The 20,669-nt window shown below is 43.5% G+C and overlaps 1 protein-coding gene across 4 annotated transcripts in view; it reads left to right on the plus strand.

Annotated features, from left to right (window-relative positions):
- Tnc (tenascin C) overlaps positions 1-20,385 on the plus strand; it is an 82,313-nt gene extending 61,928 nt beyond the window's left edge. For all 4 annotated transcript variants that reach the window (XM_013117110.3, XM_021230123.2, XM_021230124.2 and 1 more), the window contains 11 exons: positions 2,612-2,734; positions 3,987-4,130; positions 6,345-6,464; positions 8,358-8,501; positions 9,193-9,323; positions 12,075-12,207; positions 12,713-12,864; positions 13,818-13,914; positions 14,735-14,896; positions 17,146-17,309; positions 19,648-20,385. In XM_013117110.3, the coding sequence (XP_012972564.1) occupies positions 2,612-2,734; positions 3,987-4,130; positions 6,345-6,464; positions 8,358-8,501; positions 9,193-9,323; positions 12,075-12,207; positions 12,713-12,864; positions 13,818-13,914; positions 14,735-14,896; positions 17,146-17,309; positions 19,648-19,758 (1,481 nt within the window). In that variant the 3' untranslated portion in view covers positions 19,759-20,385. The remainder of the gene's footprint in view (positions 1-2,611; positions 2,735-3,986; positions 4,131-6,344; positions 6,465-8,357; positions 8,502-9,192; positions 9,324-12,074; positions 12,208-12,712; positions 12,865-13,817; positions 13,915-14,734; positions 14,897-17,145; positions 17,310-19,647) is intronic.
- Positions 20,386-20,669: the final 284 nt, after the last annotated feature.

A 20,669-nucleotide genomic window follows, 5' to 3' on the forward strand; every position in this document is an offset into this window, starting at 1 on the left:
AGTGTCCTAAGGTGTTTGTGGAAGATAAAGTCAAGGTGGAACTCTTTCCAGACTTATTTAAACTCCACAGTTCTTGTCCATAAACCCAGCATCTATCCTCTTAACTGAGTGTAAACTGAATGCATATTAAGTGACAAACACACATTTGCAGAAAGGGAATGAGTTCCTAAATGTTTGGCAATTGCTGCTGATGAAAGGCACCCATTATAAATTTTACATGGAGACCAAGCAGAAGCCCTTTGAGAGCTTTTTAAAAATCAGTTCCATGTATTTAGCTAATGGCAATTCTTTCTTTTAACTGAGTCTAATTGTAAAGAGTAGGTCTCTCCTGCTCTTGTGTGTGTGTGTGTGTGTGGGGGGAGAGAGAGAGAGAGAGAGAGAGAGAGAGAGAGAGAGATGATTGTGTATTCACATGTGTCACCATAGATCTTTGAGAATCGCAGGTGTATGTGTGTGCTCACACTTATAGAGTCGGTGATTGGATGTCTTCCTCTATAACACTCAACTTTATATTCTGAGGCAAGATCTCTCACTAAAGCCAGAGCTTGCCAATTCAGAGGCTCTAGCTACCTGCAGAATATAGAAAGGAATTGGATATCTTACCTCTGCTTTCTGAGAACCAGGTTATAGATGGGTCACTGTGTCTACCCAGCTTGCATGTGGACACTGGGCATCTAAACTCAAGAGTCTCACATTTGGGCTGTTGAGTTTTACCTGTTGTTAATCCACGTGTCCAGCCCCTCTCAGCTTTTTAATAGATGCTATTTCATTGTTCTGTGCTTAGCTCTCTGTTGTAGGGCTTAAGACTCAAGGGCCCTATTCACAGCAGAAAGCTACACACTGAAAAAACAAACTCCTAGGAAGTTCTTTAGTGCAAAAACACCATGTCCTCTGCTCCTCAAATTCCACCACTACTGAGAAGTTGCTACAGATGATGCCTGGCTGCCCTCATACCATGTCTTTTACCAAACATGTTCCCCTGAGCGTGTAATGGATGAGGCCGCTGATTCTCACAATGTTTAAGACTGTAGGCATTGGCGTCATTTTCTGGATGAGAACCTGGAATCTAGAGAAGAAAGCTTTGTCTATGTGACACAGCTTCTAAACTGTGGCATAGCCTATATCAACCAGCAAGGTTTCTAGTTAGAACAAGTCAGTGAATTAAGTAGACAGAGGGAAATCTTCCAAGGCAGAGTTCATGTATTTTAGTAGAGTCTGCTCTCAGCTAGACTCATCCAATCTTTGCTGAGGGTGCCTCAAAGTTCAAGGTAGCCTGTGTGGGAAAGGGTCACCTGAGGAATAGAAGAGAAAAGGCAATCACATCTAGTGAATTCTCTGCATGCCAGAGGCTACACTAAGGGCTTTCCATCCATTATCTCCACTAATCCTCAGAACATTCCTGTGGGTACCACTTTCCCCATTGGAGGGATGTAGCAACCAAAACTCACAGAACGGAAGGGACTTGCCCCAGGTTGCCCAGCCTCTCAGTAGCATTCGAACAACTAAGATCTTGTATGTTCCTGGGACCCTGAGATTTCGAAAAGAAAAGACTTGCCATGGACAGGATGAATTTCTTTAAAAAAAAAAAAAAAGAGGCAGCCACAGAGACATGAGGTAGTTTCCAGGTCACAGAAGAAAGTTGCAGGAAGAAATGAGAAGACTCCAATAAGATAAAAGAAAAAACTAACAGAAATGAATAGGAAAAAATTCTCTCCTCAAATCTCTATGTGTTTCCAAACTTAACAATCAACATGTGTTGAGCGGGGAAGTGAAGAGGAAGCAGGCTGTCTCGAGTCCGGAAATTATTTCCTGAGTTAGCATGTCAGCTGAAGCAGGCAGAATCCTAAGCCAAAAATTACACAGAGAGAAGCCAAAAGAAACCGAATTTGGGGGAAGAAAGTAAGGGAACAGAAATGCCCCTGGGGCATGGACTTCCCACAGGTGGACCCAGTGTCCACTGGTGTAAGCTTTAGTGATGGCTTGACCTTGCTTCTTGGCTTTGGATCTCCTGGAAAATTCTGGAGTGGGCTGTCAGGGTTAGTTTCCAAGTGAGCTTAATTTCCGGATGCCAGGCTGTTCTTGGCTCAGTTGCCCAATCCAGTGATCCAGAAATGTCCCATTGGAAGAATGTTTGTTAGAGAAGGGAGGCTTAATTTGGTCCTCTGTATAATGGCTACAACTAACTACATTTTCATCTCGGGTGTTTCCATATGAGTAAGCCTTGTAATTTGGAAAGAACTATATGTTTTTAAAACTTAAGGCATTAAAAAGAAACAGAAAACAAAAACCTGAAAAATGCTAAATATGAAATCAAAGAAAGTTGTTTGGATCTGTAGTGGCACTCTCCTCACCTCCCATGCTAACATTCACCTTTGGGGAAGCCAAGACCGTGAAGCCCACAGTCACTCCTGGTCTGTAGAGTCACTGTATCTACAGTGGATTTTCCTTCATGTCACAACGTGATCATGTATCACCCATTCTCTATTCCTAAGGTTTGGCTCAGACATTAACTCCAGATACTAAATGCTCCTGGGTAAGAAATCCAGGAAAGGTTGCTGATGGACATGACAAGTGATGTTTCAGGGTTTTTGTCTTGTTTTCTCCTTGACAGCGATGGGTTCTCCAAAGGAAATCATGTTCTCAGACATCACTGACAATGCAGCCACGGTCAGCTGGAAGGCACCCACTGCCCAAGTAGAGAGCTTCCGGATTACCTATGTGCCTATGACAGGAGGTAGGGGACCTGCCGATGCAAAAGGGTGGGAAGGGAATGCAAGATGAGGGTTAAATAGTGGATGAGACCCTGGTTGCTCTTATCGCCACCCCAAAACTTTCCCTCTTTCTGAGATCATCTAGAAAGACTTTCTTTGTGAAGTTCTGTAAGATATTTTGAAAGACACTAACTTAGGAAATGTCACTTTATTAACACCTTTTTTGGTCTTGAAATTGTAAAACTTCTTCAAGGAAATGTGTCCCAGTATTGTTTGAACACAAGAACAAAGGAATTTATATCCTGCTTTCCTCTTTGATGACAGTCATCTGGAAAGCTTGTCTGAGATATTTATAAGGTTTTTCCCTGGGGGCCACATCTGCCAGGCTCACTACAGACTTCTGAAAGTTAGATCTCAGAACACACAGACTTGAGTGAAGACCTTGGAGAATTATTGTCCAAACACAACTTATCATGATTACTCTGAACCTCCCTAGTGCTGTGACCCTTTAATACAGTTCTTCATGTTGTGCTGACTCCCAACCATAAAATTCTTTTGGTTGCTGCTTCATTATTGTAATTTTTCTAACTTTATGAATCACAATGTAAATATCTGTGTTTTCTGGTGGTCTTAGGCAACCCCTGTCAAAGGATCTAGGTTGAGAACCACTGACCTTGTAGGTACTAAGCTGCCTCTTTTTAGAGATTTGTAAAGACAAGATGGGGAGTTTGACCAGCTGCTTTGCACACTCTTTACCAGTCCTGAAATTTTGAGAAATATAAATTCCAGACGTCCTAATAAATTTAAGAGCACAAACTTAACTAGGACCATCTTTATATCATGAATAGAATTTCTTGAAGTAAGGAAGAGATTAGCATCCTAAGTAAAGTCAATAAATTAAGTAATTTGGGTATATGCTACATTGTGAGCTTCCCATAGAATTCATGAAGGGAAAAAATAAAGAAAATAAAATTTGTGCATCATGCCAACACCTTTCTGAAAGGAAACTTGCCATTTTTAGTATGCTGTGACTTCATGATTATTTTCCTTTCTTGACTGGGTTTTTGGAATATGCACAAATGGAAAAAGCATTATACAAAAAGTAAGATCCTTTACTTCATGCCAGAGGGTGGGAGAAAAGGAGAGGAAGTCAAGAAAATGAAATTGCATGCAGATATCATTTCATTTCTAAGCTGGTTACACTTACTTTGGAGGCCTTGATGAATATGTGTAAAAGAGTCTCCCCATGCCTGATCTTTCTTTGCTGGCCTCCAGGTGCCCCCTCCATGGTGACAGTCGATGGAACTGACACTGAGACCCGTCTGGTGAAGCTCATCCCTGGGGTGGAGTACCACGTCAGTGTTATTGCCATGAAGGGTTTTGAAGAAAGTGATCCTGTCTCAGGGTCACTAACCACAGGTGTGTGCAGTGATCAGCACTTCATCCTTGCCCTCCAAGCGAGGACTCATGACTGAGAACCTCAGAAAGTTTGCTCTGGTGGAAAGTGGGCTGGAATTAGAATGTCCAGTGCCTGCCCTCTGTCTAGTCCTTAACCTCTACTAAGTGGGGATGCTCCAGAGACATCCTGAATGTCCTCTGGCCTCCATCTGACTACTGTGGAGAAAGAGTGAAGTGTGGGAGTCATAACGAGCTGAGTTGAGAATCTAAATGTTCCATGTAAGCTGCCCTGTCAGTTGACGTCTCTGAGGCCCGATTAACTTCTCTGTAAAATGGGTGCAATTCCTTTTCCTCAACTATGTTGCAAGGATCAGAAAGCGTAAGCGTGACTTCATCTATCACCATATCCCTTTCCCCTGTTGCCTGGTTGCATTGAGAACACCCCAGAACATGTGCTTCCCCAGAGATGGGACACTGAGAACTGCAATGTAGTTGTCCAAGACACCGCTGTCAAACCCTTTGCATTGTGTCCTTGCTGCTGCTTTCAATTCCCACCTCGTAGGAGAAGAACCTGGGGCATGAAGAGAAATATGAACCAGATTCAAGCATAGGTCACTCGGATCAACCCTATCAACCATTTAAAGCAGAGGTTGTTTTTCTATTGAAATCTAATTTAAGAATAATGGGTTTTATTGTGGAAAAATGAAGTGGAAATTTTTCTCTGCAGAAGTCTCTGTCTCTAAACAATTTATCCTTTGAGATATGACAAATTGTCCAACCCAGTCAGCCCATTCAGTGATCCAAAGAATTGGCCCCCCAGGAAATTTCCAATATACCAGTTCCAAACAAGGATTGGTAATGTTCAACTAAAACATCCCATCTGTACTCAACGTCCTGTCTACTCTCCAAAGAAATCTTGCATTCATGATTCTCCACAGCAACAGACACAAAAGCTGGGTGTGTCTCCTCCCAAGTCCTCTTTGTCACCACCAGTTAAAGAAGGGTCTGTACACACTTGATAAAGCATGAAGACACTTGGGGGCATTATGTTGACTTCTCGACACTGGTTTGTCACTCTGACCCTTAAGCCAATTCTCTGAGGCTCAGGTGCGAATCTGTGACCTGAGCGGCTGCTTCTAGGCTGTTGAGGGAGTAGTGTGGTGATTTAGTATAAAAGGTAAGAGAGAGATTCCACATTCAGGTCAACTTTCAAGAAAGAAACACTGAGCAAGCAATGAGCTCCCTTAAAAGACAACAGAGATGAAGACCCCTGAAATATCGTTTGTCAGGTCAGGTCATTTGAAAACAACCCCTGAGAGCCAGAGAGGTGGGCTCATCTTTTACAAGCATCAACTTTTCTTGCAGAGAATTCAAAGCTGATGCCTATAACCCACATCCAAAATGTTGAACACCTGTACTCACGTGTACATACCTCATATATGTACACACATAATCTAAAACAAATGTTGAACACCTGTACTCACGTGCACACACCTCATATATGTACACACATAACCTAAAACATAAGCTTTGAGAAGGTCACCCCTAACTTTCAAATAGCTTCCTTTTGTTAGTGATGGGGATGCTTTTAGAGGCAGTCTTACTGTATTGGACTGGATAGCCATCAATTCATAATCTTCCTGCTTCATCCTCCCAAGTGCTGGAATTACACGATGAAAACTTTAATAAGCATATCACTGACAACTGAAATCCTGAGAACTTCTCTTACCCCTTCATTCCTTATAGTAGCCATCACTAATAACTGAAACCCGTGAAGTGGCCTTTCCAAGGACACAAAGACATGGACAAATAAATCACAATATAATCTGAGCTCTAAGGCCTCCAGATTACTACATATAAGACCCCCTAATTATAGATATCATCCAGAAGAGCCTCAAGCAGTACTGACTGTGCAAGTCTCCTCTATAGATGCTCCTTTCTTGAAAAAATGGACATGAATCATGATGATAATCCTTGTCACACATTTAACACTATTCAGGATCTGACTACCCATAATGTCAAAATTGCATCAAGGAAAAAGCCAGCCAGTATTATCATGCAAATTGTACAGGTGAGAAAATACAGATCAGAACTAACACAGCAACAGAGGAAAGAGTCTCGGTATAAGTTAGGTGAGCCTATTCCATGTGTACCTGATTCTGTTAACCCACACAAACAGGTGTCCTCTGATATTATCCTCCAACATGATGACCCCTCTCCCACGTTTCCTTCCAGCTCTGGATGGTCCATCCGGCCTGCTGACAGCGAACATCACAGACTCAGAAGCCTTGGCCATGTGGCAGCCAGCCATTGCCACTGTAGACAGCTATGTCATCTCCTACACAGGGGAGAGAGGTAAGGTCCTGTCATGTGACAGCCAGCCATTGCCACTGGATGTTTATGTCATCTCCTACACAGGGGAGAGAGGAAAGGCCCTGTCCTCTTTCTCTACACTTGGATGAGGTTTAGTCTTGCTGCAAACTCCTCCTGTTCTCCCTTTCATGTGCCACAGGATGACAAAACTCAGTGGTATGCTGGAAAAAGCCAGTCATACCCTTGTGTCTCTCTGTGAGTTGGTGAGCCACTCGAGGGGAGAAAGGCAGGTGCACTCTGTGCATGCATCCGTGTGTTCTTCTGCCCCCTCCCTCCTGCCCTGCTAGACTCTCCAGTGTCACTCTTTCCATTGCTGTGATGGGACACTTGACAGCCAGATGAGTGGAAAAAGGATTTGTTCTGGCTTCACATTTAAGAAGATAATTCCCATATAGCAGGAAAGTCCTGGCAACAGGAACAGGAAGCTACTGGTCATGTTGTATTCATAGTCAGGAAGCAGAAAGTAAACAGGAAATGGGGCAGGCAATAACCCTTAAGGATCACTTCCTTCAGCAGGCTCCACCTCCTCAAGGTACCACATCCTTCTCAAGCGTGAAAATAGGATCCTCTCCTACTGAACATGAAGGATCCACTAGTCCTGAAAGCCATTGTCAGGGCTTAGTCACCTCCAAATGGGACTGGAAGGTCCGTGAGTGCCCAGTCTCCTCAGAGGCCACTGGAGGACATAATCAAAACGAATTTGGTTGAAAAATCTGATTTTTTTCCTTCCCTGTACCAGCTTAGGCAGTGGGCAAGTTAAACTCTTGCTGAGACCATCAGCCAAACACTGCCACCAGGAAGCAAATCAAATGCAAATCCGAGAGAGGAAAAAGGAGCCTCTTTCAATAAACCCATTCACACTTTTATGATGAGCTATTCTAGAAAGCACTCTGTTATTTTCGTTTCCCACATTTCCTATCATATGGCTCATGATTGTTTGGCTTCCCCTGACAATATTACATGACACCATAATCTAGGCCTGGGGACTCTGAAAATATTAATTTATCCCTGGCAACACCCTAAAGAAATTCTTTGGAAGAGCAGAAGCAGGGAAGGAGGGGGGGATTCAGTTTATTCATTCTACTCTTTGTTATTCCATGTGTGGAAATTCTTCTGAGACAGCAGTGATGGTGCTGTGTCCCTGAAAACATCAGCGAAGGGCTGGAGGGAATCGCGGAAGTTTTCAGTCAGTAGGAATCAAGAGCCTAGCCAAGGAGAGTGAAGCCTGTTGGTAACAGGCAAAGTGGACAACTTGCGCAATTTGCCAGGGACTCCCCCAGTTTTAACACTTAAAGGTCCATGCCTGGGAAACCCCAATCTTAGCAAAGCAGAAAGGGCATCCCCTACGATTGTAAGATGAATAATTTTGAAGGAAATATCATACTCCCCTATTAGACATGAAAGAACCGATAGCTCAAAGTCATTGTCAGGCTCTGGGTGTCTATTTTGTCACCCCTCAGCCTTGAGGATTCAGTGGTCTTAGATTTGGTAGCACTTGGTAATAAGAAGCATACACAAAGACAAAGGAGGGGATCTATAAGTGGGACAGGATAAATTTGAGTTTGAGTAGCCCAGGGCACAGGGATGCTACATGTGACTCTTCTATAGCTTATTCCCATATCTCAAGCACAATACTTTTCCAGTCAATATACATACAGCATGGGCAAACATCTCCCCGTCTTTCTGTCTGTTGCCTGAAACAAATGTATGATCCATCTGCTGCCATGTGAGTGCTCAAGAGACAGAAAGGAGTGCAAGTCATCTCAGAACCCAACTATTTTGCTGTGAGGTCACTGAAAGGTTCTGTCTTCAAAGGAAGCATAGACACTGTTTGCCAAGAGGTAAAATGACCACATATATGTGTTTCACACTTAGTGCCAGAAGTTACACGCACAGTGTCTGGGAATACAGTGGAGTATGAACTACATGACCTGGAGCCTGCCACGGAGTACACACTGAGGATTTTTGCAGAGAAAGGACACCAGAAGAGCTCTGCCATTACTACCAAGTTCACCACAGGTACCAAGACAACCAGAATGGAAGGCCTCCTTTCTGAATTACCCACCCACAGCCTGCAGCTTAAACCACATTCCTTCCCCTCCTCTTCCTCCTTACATCAGGCCCTTGCAATGTAATGACATCAGTATGAGTGAAATTCACCAGTGCCCACTAATCAAGACCCAAAGAAGCATACTATTTCCTCTTGAACTAAAATGACCCAACAGATGAGGAAGGATATTAAAGAAGGTTTTTTTTAAGTGAAAAAACATTCTCTACTGGCCTTAAACCCAGCATTTAATCATGCATGCTCCAGGCAGGGAAATGCTTTTAAGAAGTTTTCAGGCTAGATTTCATTGGGGTTTTATACATTGAGTTCTTTATATAAGGTTTGGGAAAGTAAAGGATTGTCCCTTCTGTTGGCATGAGGGCCACTATTAGTATTCCTCAGTCTTCTCAGCTAGAAACAACGGGTCAGTAATGACCTTCACAGCTGTGACTTTCCCCAATGTGTTGGGCTTATGGACACTTGGGGTCATGGACTCATATAAACTTTAACTTTGGAGATCATTAGTTCAACTTCCTCATCTACAGTCAAGGAGATTCTTGCCCATGGTCATGTTCAATGTTGGGGAAGGGACTTGAGCCCAGTTATCTTCCTGCTTTCTGCTCTATATTTGCTGACTTGCTTGTTATACACTGCCTTCTCCAGATCTTGATTCCCCAAGAGACTTGACTGCTACTGAGGTTCAGTCGGAAACTGCCCTTCTTACCTGGAGACCTCCCCGGGCATCGGTCACCGGTTACCTCTTGGTCTATGAATCTCTGGATGGTACAGTCAAGGTATCTGTAGATCACATGTTGCTGTGAAAAACATCTGCATAATTGCCAAAGTAGGAAAGAATTGTCTGGTGCTGTTTCTCCACTCCAATGCAACTGGGAACCCAGAAAAAAACTGGCAGAGACATGCTCTCTCACCTCACTCATTCTAAGCAGCCCCAAGTCATCTGAGAGGCAGCCAAGATCCACAGCAGTGCTTTGTAAGACTTGACGTTTTAGGAGTTGGCCTCAAGGTCATTTGATGTTTCACTGAGAAAATACCAACAGCATTTTTGCCATAGACAGTGTCACCACCTGACCTACTATGATGTATCCCACCACATCCTTGCAATGTTACTTGTCAATAGAAGCTATGTCTATTGTTATTAGCTATGTTTTGTCTCCCATGAACTTTTCTGCATCTCTAAGCTATCTTACTTATTCTATTCATACTTGGCTTTTTCCAGCATCGTATTTATGTTCTGTGTATCAACTTCGCTTTACTTGAGAAATATATATCACTTCTACTGTAGGCTTCAGCTCATATTATGTTTTATTTCTAATTTTATTACTTTAGTTGCTGCAGTTTGACTTGGTATGGTTTGGTCTGGTGTGGTTTGGTCTGGTGTAGTTTTGTCTGGTCTCTCTTCTTCAAGCTGAAAATTCCTTCCCAGTGTCTCTTAGTCCTGGTTTATCCTTTCATGCTTGAGTCAAGAATGAAGAAGCTGATTGGAAGTTGAGCTACACATAAGGGTCTGTCGATGATGGGGTTCAAGGTAGAGATCAGATGTGTACCTGGCAATTTGTAGGATCACCCATAGAGCTTGAGTTTTTATTATGTACAAGTTTCACTCAATCTTGCACCTCCAGTGTGGTACCTTGACTTCCTCGTCAGATGATCCCGGCAGATGTGAATCCAGAGCCTCCTTTCTAGCTCATGTACTCTACAGAGTGAGCATCTGTCCTGGGAGGGGACAGGGATGATGGGGAATCTAACTGTTTCTCATGCAAAGTTTCTATTCTTATTGAACCTTTGTTGAGTCCCATCCATCACTGACTGCAAAGGCAGCCATGCTGTTGTACATGCGCATCAGGAACTTGCTGGAGGCTTCAGTGTATGTCAGCCAGCCTCTGGTGTCTCTGCCTACTCCAGTTAGCCCCAAGATCTCTCTGCTCTGGCCCTGTGGGAATATTTGCTCTACTATCTACCTTCTGCCCAGCAAGGTTCCTTGGATCTGCCTGTTTCCCTTTCCCAATCCCCTTCACTTTCATAGTTTCATTCCTTATACTTGACTCACATTTTAGCAGGTCTGAAAACAAGTAGAGTCATATTGATATTTCCGATCTACCATGTTTAGCCAGAAGAAGACAAATTCCTGGCTACCTCACAGCCTTACTGGAATTGGTATACAATGAATGACATCACAATATTAATTGAAGCCGGCCCTTTATCTTCATGTTTTCCCTGTTCACATTTTTTAAGATACATTCAATGCACTCTCAGACACCTGAGGTCTTCTCCAGATCTGGGGTTCTAGGATCATGCCTCCCTAGATCATGAGTCTATCATTTCAGGCTATCCTGTTTGCTTAGAAGACTGAACACAGAAGCATAGAGCAGAATGAAGTTCTATGCCCAGGCAGTTCAGTGAGGCTGACTTTGTACCTGAAAGTTGATCCGTCCCCAAGGACCATATTGGAAATCCACACAAAGGTCACTGGGCTACTAGCATTAGTGAACACCTATGAATCATGGATAAAGTGTTGAGAGACCAGAAGGGTGCGACACCATCCACTACCACCAACAAATTACGGATTGGGAGCAAGAGACTCAGCTTCTGTGAAATTCAGTTGCCCCATTTTGTAAAACATGAATAACATACTTCTCCAGGTCTAGGACTTGAGAGATCCTTCCAGGGGATTCCACACTGACATCTTACTGACTAAATGCAACCACCTATGCTGATGGGTTGTAGAGAGGAGATTTGTGTTTGGGCTGCCAGGATGGAGGTTGGATTCTAGTCTCAGTCATCAAGTTCATCTGCTAATAAGAATTGGAACCTAGTGAAGATCAGACAAGGTGGATCTTCTACAAACTGAGCTCAGTCTAGACAGCAACCCAGAGAACCTCCACAGGCATAGTGTGGGTCACACATCTGTCCTTCCTGGGTCAGTTCAAACCTACATCCTGCCCATCTACTGGGCTATCACCATCATATTCTGATTCAAGAGCTCCTAGGTGTGACCCCTACCTTCTTATATATACACCTGCCTCTCCACTCTGATAATTTTGTTAGTCTGTGCCAAGGCCCTGGTGTCAGCCTGTTTTGAAGTTGTGATAAGGAGTGAGCTCTCTTTAGGAACTGCTGACCTAAATGATCTCAATGACTCTAGCCCCTTGTGCAACTCGCCTTACTACCAGCTTAAGCTTCTTAAGCCTTAGTAGCTTAAGCCTATTCAAAACCCTTTCAGACCTCACCCATTCCTTGTAAGGATAAGCTCCAAGCTGCATAGCATCCCGTTAAAGGTCTTTTGTCATTCTTCTTTGTCCATTTCCATTAACCCCCATCTGAAACTAAGTGTAGTTGAAGCAAAGCATAGTTTCTATGCTAACTGTCTCTATCTTTCTGATGCCAGAAACTCCTCCTATCTCTGTAATTCCAGACATGCACGTGGGTTTCTGTTGAGTGAATTTATGATTGCATGGGTCAGTGAAAGAGGGCATCTCTACCATGAGACTATCTGGGACCACACTGATTCTTTCTCCTGCCCACAGGAAGTCATCGTGGGACCGGATACTACCTCCTACAGCCTGGCAGACCTGAGTCCATCCACCCACTACACAGTGAGGCTCCAAGCATTGAGTGGGTCCCTAAGGAGCAAGCTGATCCAAACCATCTTTACTACAAGTAAGGGGTCCATGGAGGAACATGGTCTTAAGGGCTGACCTGTGGCAGTGAATCAATCTTCCACTTCCTCTTCAACTTCTATTTTATATTTTTCAAACAAAAATCTCTAAAAAGTATCAATTCCCCTACTTAGAAGCCTGGGGAATGTGGATGTATGCAAGAGGTTGCCCATATCCTAGTGAAAGGCAAGTAGGGTTAATTGGAGCTCATCTAAATTCAGTCCTTATTTCCATTACTTAATGAATATGACTCAGAAGTCATTTACACTCCAAGAGCCTTAGATTTTTCATCTTTACGATGTGACCAAAAACCATCCTTTCTTCACAAGTATGCCTCATGAGACAATGAGGTATTGTATTTGAATTCCTAAGGAGCACAGACTTACAGAAGCAGGAAGTGTTTGCATTTAGGAACCTAGCCACTGCACAGCTGAGCCTCAGAATATTCTGGAAGCACCCACCCCATCCCTCTGCTCCCAGAGTCAGTCTTTCTCTTCATCCTGCAGTTGGACTCCTGTACCCATTCCCCAGGGATTGTTCTCAAGCAATGTTGAATGGAGACACCACCTCTGGCCTCTACACCATCTATATAAATGGTGACAAGACTCAAGCTCTTGAAGTCTACTGTGATATGGCTTCTGATGGAGGTGGATGGATTGTAAGTACCGCAGCAGTTTCCAGAGCTCCTAGACAGAGACTTGGGTGAGGGGAAATGGAGAATGTCCTCCTCACTGTGCACTCTAACACACATGTGCATAAGATACTAGAAGATAGCTCCTGTCGCATGGAAGCCCTTCATAATTATCTATTAAATAGAAATCAAGGGCTAGAGATGTAGTTTAGTTAGTAGAGTACTTGCCTGGAATGTATACTGTTGTGAATTCAATCCCCAGCACTGCATAAAACCAAGCACGGTTGTTAAATGTCTACTTGTACTCAGGAGGTAGAGGCAGAAGGATCAGGAGCTTAAGATCATCCTGAAATATCAGTTTGAAGCCATTCTGGGCTATTTGAGACCCTGACAGAATGAAAAGGAGACAAGTGTGGTAGAAAAACAGAAGAATGAAGAGTGGGGCAAGAGCTCAGTGTTAAAGAAAGTAGCATAGGAAAGAACTGTTTTATAATTTATCTATTCTGTCCCTTCTCAAACAACTCTGACACGAATGACAGTAACAATCAATACTAGTTATATTAACCAGCAATGGCTGAGTAGTTACTCTCTAGCAGGCATGTGTTATGAATTTCAGGATTTATTTCAATCCCATGACCATATTAGCTGGATAGGACGTGCTCTTGTATTAATAAATGTTGTTTTTAGATCATTCCCCCCTAACCTTTCTTCCACTGTCAGCATCAGTGTGATGTACCATGAAGAGGCAATGATGCATTTCTGTCACCAGAGCTGACTAGTATTTTCAGTCCCTAGTTTTCAGAACACCTATACTGGGGGCAGGTAGAGGATGGCGTGGTGTGTCCAAAGTCACACGGCAGATAAGCAATGAACAGAGCTGGGGATGGGCACTCGTCCTACAGTCTGGTGTTTCCCCTTCCAGAAAGACATCTTCTCCTCCCTTCCATCATCTAAATGTATGCACACATATTATGTTGTAGGTTTTTCTGAGACGCAAAAATGGACGTGAGGACTTCTACCGAAACTGGAAGGCCTATGCTGCTGGGTTTGGGGACCGCAGAGAAGAGTTCTGGCTTGGTAATGCAGCCCTGAAAGTTTGTGTTAGATATGCCTGTTTCTGTCTTCCTGGTCACTTGTAGTGATAAATGAGGAAAGAAAAGGATTAGAATGAAAAAAGTTTTGTAGGAGACATAGATTGTTGGGATAATTAAATGTTCCAGGTTGTAGAAACAAAAGAGTTATCAAGCCAGACCTTATAGATTAACCTAGCATTAAGTCATACACTAAACTAGTTATACAACCAACATCATTGTTGCCATGGACTACTTCCCTCTTGAACTCCAGACACTCAGATGGGTCTCATGGTCATAATCTCTCACCCAGAACATCCCTGCTAAGAGAAGAATTCCCATCTTGCTTGTGAGGTAACAGGCCTTCAAAGAGGTTGTACGGTTTATCTATGGTAATCTAGACAATGTCAAAAATGCACTGTAATTAAAATTTTTCAAGTCTGTATCATAATACCACTATCCATCATGGACAATTTCCAGCAAACTGCATGCACAGAACATTGTTCTTTGCACCATTGTCTGACTGAGCATGAGACTTCCCATACCAGAGTTATCCATTTCTTCACACCAGTTAGGAATTTTAAAGAGTATAAGTTATGTCCCTGGGCTTATCTCCTTTGATCTTCACAGTACAATAAGAAGTTGATACGCAAAGGCACTGAACTTTCTTTTTCTGAGGCTCAGGAATATGACACTTGTTTTGCCTGGCGTATTACCAGCAGAGAAGGTTTCAAGACCAAGTCTGTGTGGCATGTCCCACTGTTGAGTGTTCCCCTGCTGCCTTGATCACCTGTGTTTCCTTACCAGCCCTTGTCTGTCATCCACAGGACTGGATAACCTGAGCAAAATCACAGCCCAAGGGCAGTACGAGCTCCGGGTGGACCTACAAGACCATGGGGAGTCAGCCTTTGCTGTGTATGACAGGTTCAGTGTGGGAGACGCCAAGAGTCGCTACAAGCTGAGGGTAGAAGGATACAGTGGAACGGCAGGTATGGAGCAGCTGCACTGCCCTGAAGCCATGGGAGGCTTCCCGTGGATTCCTTCATTCACCATTCCTTCATGTCGTCCCTTCCCGACCCATGCTCTGGGCCAACATCTGCAACATCTGCAACATCTGGTCTCTGAGATGCAGAGTAGATCAGGAAGCATGTCAGCTAAGACTGAATTATAATGATTTATTTTTTTAAATGGGTTTCTTTTTCTTTTGTAGTTAGTAGGTGTAGAGTGGTAGGGAAATGGACTTTCAAAGGCCTCCATCTTCACCAGAGCCTCCTCGGTGCTTCTCTGAGACAGGCGTGTGATGTCTCTGAGGATCTGCTAATGTGCAAATTCTGACATAACCTGATGGCAGGGGAGATAATGCTTCTTGTCAGTTCCCTGGTGATACCCACAGTCCTGGATAGACCCTTGACTGTCAAGTGACCTTCACCAAAGTCACAACCCTAGTTTTGAAAATGTCTTTGACTTGAGGTAGCCTTTGTGGAGCTTTCTGGTTCCATGTTAGAGCAGCAACAAATAAGGAAACCATTCTTAACAAAGCTATGAGGTGGCAGCCTCCTTTGCAGGCACTTTCAACTCAGCTGTCACCACCCCCCCTCCATTGTACCTAACATCTTCTAGGAAAATGATGTAAAGACGAGGAAAATGACTTGGAAAAATTCAGGGATTTGCCCAAGATCCAATAGTTCACAGAAGGTGTGTGTGTGTGTGTGTGTGTGTGTGTGTGTGTGTGTGTGTGTGTAGAGCAGTGGTAACAAGAAAAGGCTAGGTTAAGGATGCAGACCACCTCGTGTAAGCCGCAGCCTCTTTGGGTGGTCTTGTTTTATGCTTATGAAAACACGAGTCAGATTTACTTCCCCTCTGAGAGTCTTCTGAAAGGGAAAAGTCTTCACCTTTGACTAATGGTTCCATAGTCAGGCCGGAGTGGAAAAGGACACAAAGCTCCTGTGAGAAGCAGTTTGGTAGGAAGGAAGAGAAATAGCCAGGCGTGGAAATTATTTCAGTGCTTACATGCTTCAAAAATATATGACTCATTATCATCTAACAGTAAATACCTCTTTGGTTGAGATCACTTCAGGAAGGAAGGATCTGGCCCCATGGCAAGAAAATCTACCAACCAACAAAAGTGTGGCCTATGTCCACTCGTTATATCTCTGTGTTTCCCTTCACCCAGGGTATCATCTTCAGGTTGTAGCTTCCTGCATGCTTGGATGGTAGGGGCAAAAAGGAATATTCACCAGTATCTGCCTGCACTCTATATGCTCTGGGTAGCATCCCATCATTAGTTATAAAGACTCCTGAGGTCTTTGACAGCTTGAGCCAAGATCTCAGCATCAAATACCTGGGTGTTTTAGAATGTCTGCTCATGATTCTATGACTTGGGAGTAAGGAGGACACAGACAATATTCCCAAGTAGCACTATATGTAAATGAGGTTTTTGTATAAGAATCAGATAAAAAACCAGCCCGGTAAACACTTTTATAAAATGATTATGTGATACCCAGACTATCTGACAATATTTAGAGACTAAATGTCTTAACTATGACTATAGCCAGATATCTTTGTACATGAGAGACAAGCCCACTGTTGCTATTTCTGTTTTGTTTATTGGCACAGGGTCTCACTATGTAGCCCATGCCGGCTTAAATATGTGGGCCTCTTGCCTTAGCCCACCCCCCTCTCACGCTGGGGTTACCGGTATTCACCACCATGCCTGACTCACACATTTTTATCAAAGGCAAATATATCACCTCATCCCCATCCATTTTTATGCAAAGAAAATATAAACAAATGATAAACAACAACCCTGGCTGCTTGCATGCTTGTCTCCCTGTCCAGAAAAATTTTCATATCCAGTGTTAGAACAGCGCTGTGAGGCAGACAGAATCCATGGGATGGCTACATTTTACAGATGAGAAAACTGAAGCTTAGAAGGACACTTGACTTATGTGATGCACCAATTAGAAAACCAAAGATATGGGACTTGAGTGGAACCCTCCAGAGCCACCTGCAGCCTTCTTCCTTACCATATAACAGCTCTCTTTGTCAGAGATAAGTGATGAGGTGACACCCATGTCCCTTGCTTCAATCCTCATCCTGGGTCTGAGGTTCAGTGCCAGCATATCCTTGAAATTTTCAGTTGTCACCTTTGGTTCTGGCCTTGACAACCTTAGGGACATTTCAGTTGTGATTTTGGGAACATCTTTATTCTTCTCTTTCTCTCTTTCACGCTCAACAGGTGACTCCATGAACTACCACAACGGCAGATCCTTCTCCACCTATGACAAGGACACAGACTCAGCCATCACCAACTGTGCTCTGTCCTACAAAGGAGCTTTCTGGTATAAGAACTGCCATCGTGTCAACCTGATGGGCAGATATGGGGACAACAACCACAGTCAGGTGAGTAGTCTGTGATGGCCCACAGATGACAAGGCTGGGGGAGCAAGGTGCATGTGGGTGAGGGAAGGACACTTCAATTAGAAAATGTGCTATCTTTCAACACAGTGAGAAATCTCAGTGACATGGCAGATCAGCTAAGGTGAAAGACAGCATATATTCACTCTTGGACAGTCCACAGGAAAGCAACAACTCTCTGAATAGGTCAAAAAAATTATGAAATTTCTCCTCAGATAAAATTGCTGTCAGCTGATAAAGTGAGCACTAGTACAGGGAAGCAGAGGTGGTGTAGACCCCAGCAGAGGTCAGGCCCACAAGCATCTTCATAGTTCCAAGAAAGACCTAGGATGAAGGCATGAGCTTCAAATACCCTTTGTTTTACAAAGGTACCCACACACTGCGACAGATGACTCTCCTAAACTTGGAAGCATGCCTAAACCTCTACATGCCTAAGCCCCTGATTTTTCCCTGAACCCCATACAACTCTAGTACAACTCTCACCATCACAAACTTTTGAACTCTTTAGAAGCAAGTGAAGGAATTAAACTCAGAAGCCCCCCGTGCTGAGTCCTGTCTGCACCAGCAGGAGCTGGAAAATGAGCGATGTGGAGCCAGCTAATCTTGCTCCTTCTGAAGCATTTATCTCCTCCCCAGGGAGAAGGGACAAGTATGGGCTCCAGGTCCCATCATGCTTAACCCTGACCAAGTCTGCTCATCAAGATCCCAGTGGCTTTATAAAAATATGATGGCCCAGGTTGTATGTTACAATCCCCAGCTTTTAGATTCTATGCTGCTAAGCAGGATGCAGCCTCCTTAGTGTTTGTGATTTCGTTGCTATTGATTTGGTAGTGAAGCATTTTGGGGTCTTCTCCACAAATATTGCTTGACATGCAGCAGGTACTAAGGGCTGCTAGCTTTTATCATTAGTTTTATAAATGTGGTTATGACTTAGGCAGTTGGATACTAGGAAATGATCCCCGGAGTTAAGTGTAGATCTCACCTTGATGTAACAGCAAACACTTTCCAAGCTCCTTCCCCTGCTATATGTGTAGCACTTATAATCTTCACCCTATAGGAGAATCAGGGAGTGGCTTCTGTGTCCGTTACAGAGGAAGCAAGAATGGAAGAACACCTCTTTACATCAATCCCTGCTCTACCCATCTCATTGCCTAGTCCCCTAATACCAGTGTGACACAGAATGTTAGGTAACAATACAAGAAGCTTCAAGTCACAAAAAAAACCACATCATTTATTCTCCTTCCATCCAATTTTCAAATCAAAGATGGCATCAGAGGTGACAAAGAACTCATAAGAGCTCAGACCTACCTGTGGCCTCTGTGAGGTCTCTTTCCCTTCAGATTCCACGTCTATACAAGGATTCTTGGCTTCTAACCAGACTTGAACTTCTATGAGAGGGAAGAGAAGGCCAGCAGATGGAACAAGCTGTCAGGCTACAGGTCCTTACTGTAACTGAGTGGTTGCAAGGACATTTATTCATGAAATGAACCAGTCCTTCTTAGATCCCATGCCTCCCCCTTCAGCCCTTCAGGCTCAGAGATGGGTGGACTTCTACCACCAAATGCCAAAAATTTGAATCAAACTAAAAAAAAAACTTGTAATTTCCTTCATCTCACTAGCCATAGCTTTGTCTACGGACGTGTTCCTTGTAGCTCTATTCAGTTTGCAGGGGGAAAAGGTGGGTGGCAATGGGTGGTAGCCTCCAGAAATACAGCCAGAAGCTGTGGTGACCTAACCTGATCGTGATCCCAAGAGCAGACTCAACCTCCTCTAGACCCAGTGAAAGAGCCACGGGCAGGCCAGGAAGCCTGCGTACACATACTGTCTTACAGAAAAATCTTTGGCAACATCTGAAAGATACATGCATTTCCTTGAGGTGAGGTCCATGAAGCCTATTCTACAAAGTCCTCAGCACTGGAACAGCACATCTATGAACTCATTTAACCTGCAAGGATCTCTCAAGGTTGACAGTGCCATATCTCAAGGAAGATAAATTACATGTGGTAATGCTGAGGCCCACAGGCCTTGATCACCTGTTCAAGACCCTTAGCATATATAAATATATACACAAGTATATATTTATATGTCTGAATGTCAACCCCAAGTGACTCTAACTATTGGTAAAGAGTTAAGATTTAGTTTGCCCTTTTGAAAGTTTCCACAACACAGATCAGCAATGATAGAGTCAAGAGGCAGCAGCCTGTGAAATGCAAAGTAGTTACAAGTTCAGACAGAGCCCTTTTTGTTTGGATAACTAAATGGTGATGATCCACAGACAGGTTTCCAAATGGAAACTAACCCAGAGGGCTCTGATTTTTTGCAGGGTGTTAACTGGTTCCATTGGAAGGGCCACGAGTACTCAATCCAGTTTGCTGAGATGAAGCTGAGGCCCAGCAACTTCCGAAATCTCGAAGGCAGGCGGAAGCGAGCATAAATTCCAGGGACAACTGGGTGAGAGGAATCAGGCCCAGGGAACGGAAAGGATTTTTACCAAAGCATCAACACAACCAGTCCAACAGTCAAGCTATACCTGGGCATTCGGTGGGTGTCTTGTCGGACCGTGGATCGCTCAGGCACTGGCATAGACCCCTCTGCAGTTGCTTCCTTGGCACCAAAGACAACAGTCTGCAACCAGTTTCCGCTTTCTTGTTTGACTGAGCAAAGTCTTCCAGTGACAGCAACACAGTGATGTGTTTTTACTTCTCTTGGGTGGTTCTGGGAATGGGAGAGGGGTAGGCTGGCTATACAGTGGATGTAGTCATTTTTAGAACCAGCCGTGTTTTACACAAAGCTGTATAATTAATTATCATTGATTGGGGTAGCAAAGATAAAAACATGTGTCATTCATCATTACCCCTTGCTCCCTGTTGTTTCGTACATTTCATACAACTGAAGCCAGAAAAGTTATACTGTTAAATGTCAAGGATATTAATATTATTAATATAATAATGGGGATGGCAATGATGAAAATTGAGAACTTTTTAAGAGATGTTCCCTTCCCAAATGTATCTGGACAGTCCCTGATTGTATTTTTTTTTAATAAAAGCACAAGTACTTTCTAGTTTTGTCTGTTGTTTTGTTTTTCGTTGTTAAGTCTGAATTTCAGCAGTGTGTCAGAACAAACGGAGGAATGTTGGAAAGGGAAGGGAGGAAGGCCAGTGCTCAGCTGCCAGGCGAGAGGAGACAAAAGGAAGAGGCGGAGGGAAACAACAATTTCACAGGATCGAAAGAACTTACACGCAAAGATATAGCTTGGAATTTGAATGATTTATACTTTTTCTTTCATTATGATTTGTGTTATAAAGACACTGTGATATATATTTAATGCATCCTACAAATTCTGTG

Source organism: Mesocricetus auratus, unplaced genomic scaffold, assembly GCF_017639785.1.
Source record: "Mesocricetus auratus isolate SY011 unplaced genomic scaffold, BCM_Maur_2.0 Super-Scaffold_100014, whole genome shotgun sequence".
Lineage (NCBI taxonomy): Eukaryota > Metazoa > Chordata > Mammalia > Rodentia > Cricetidae > Mesocricetus > Mesocricetus auratus.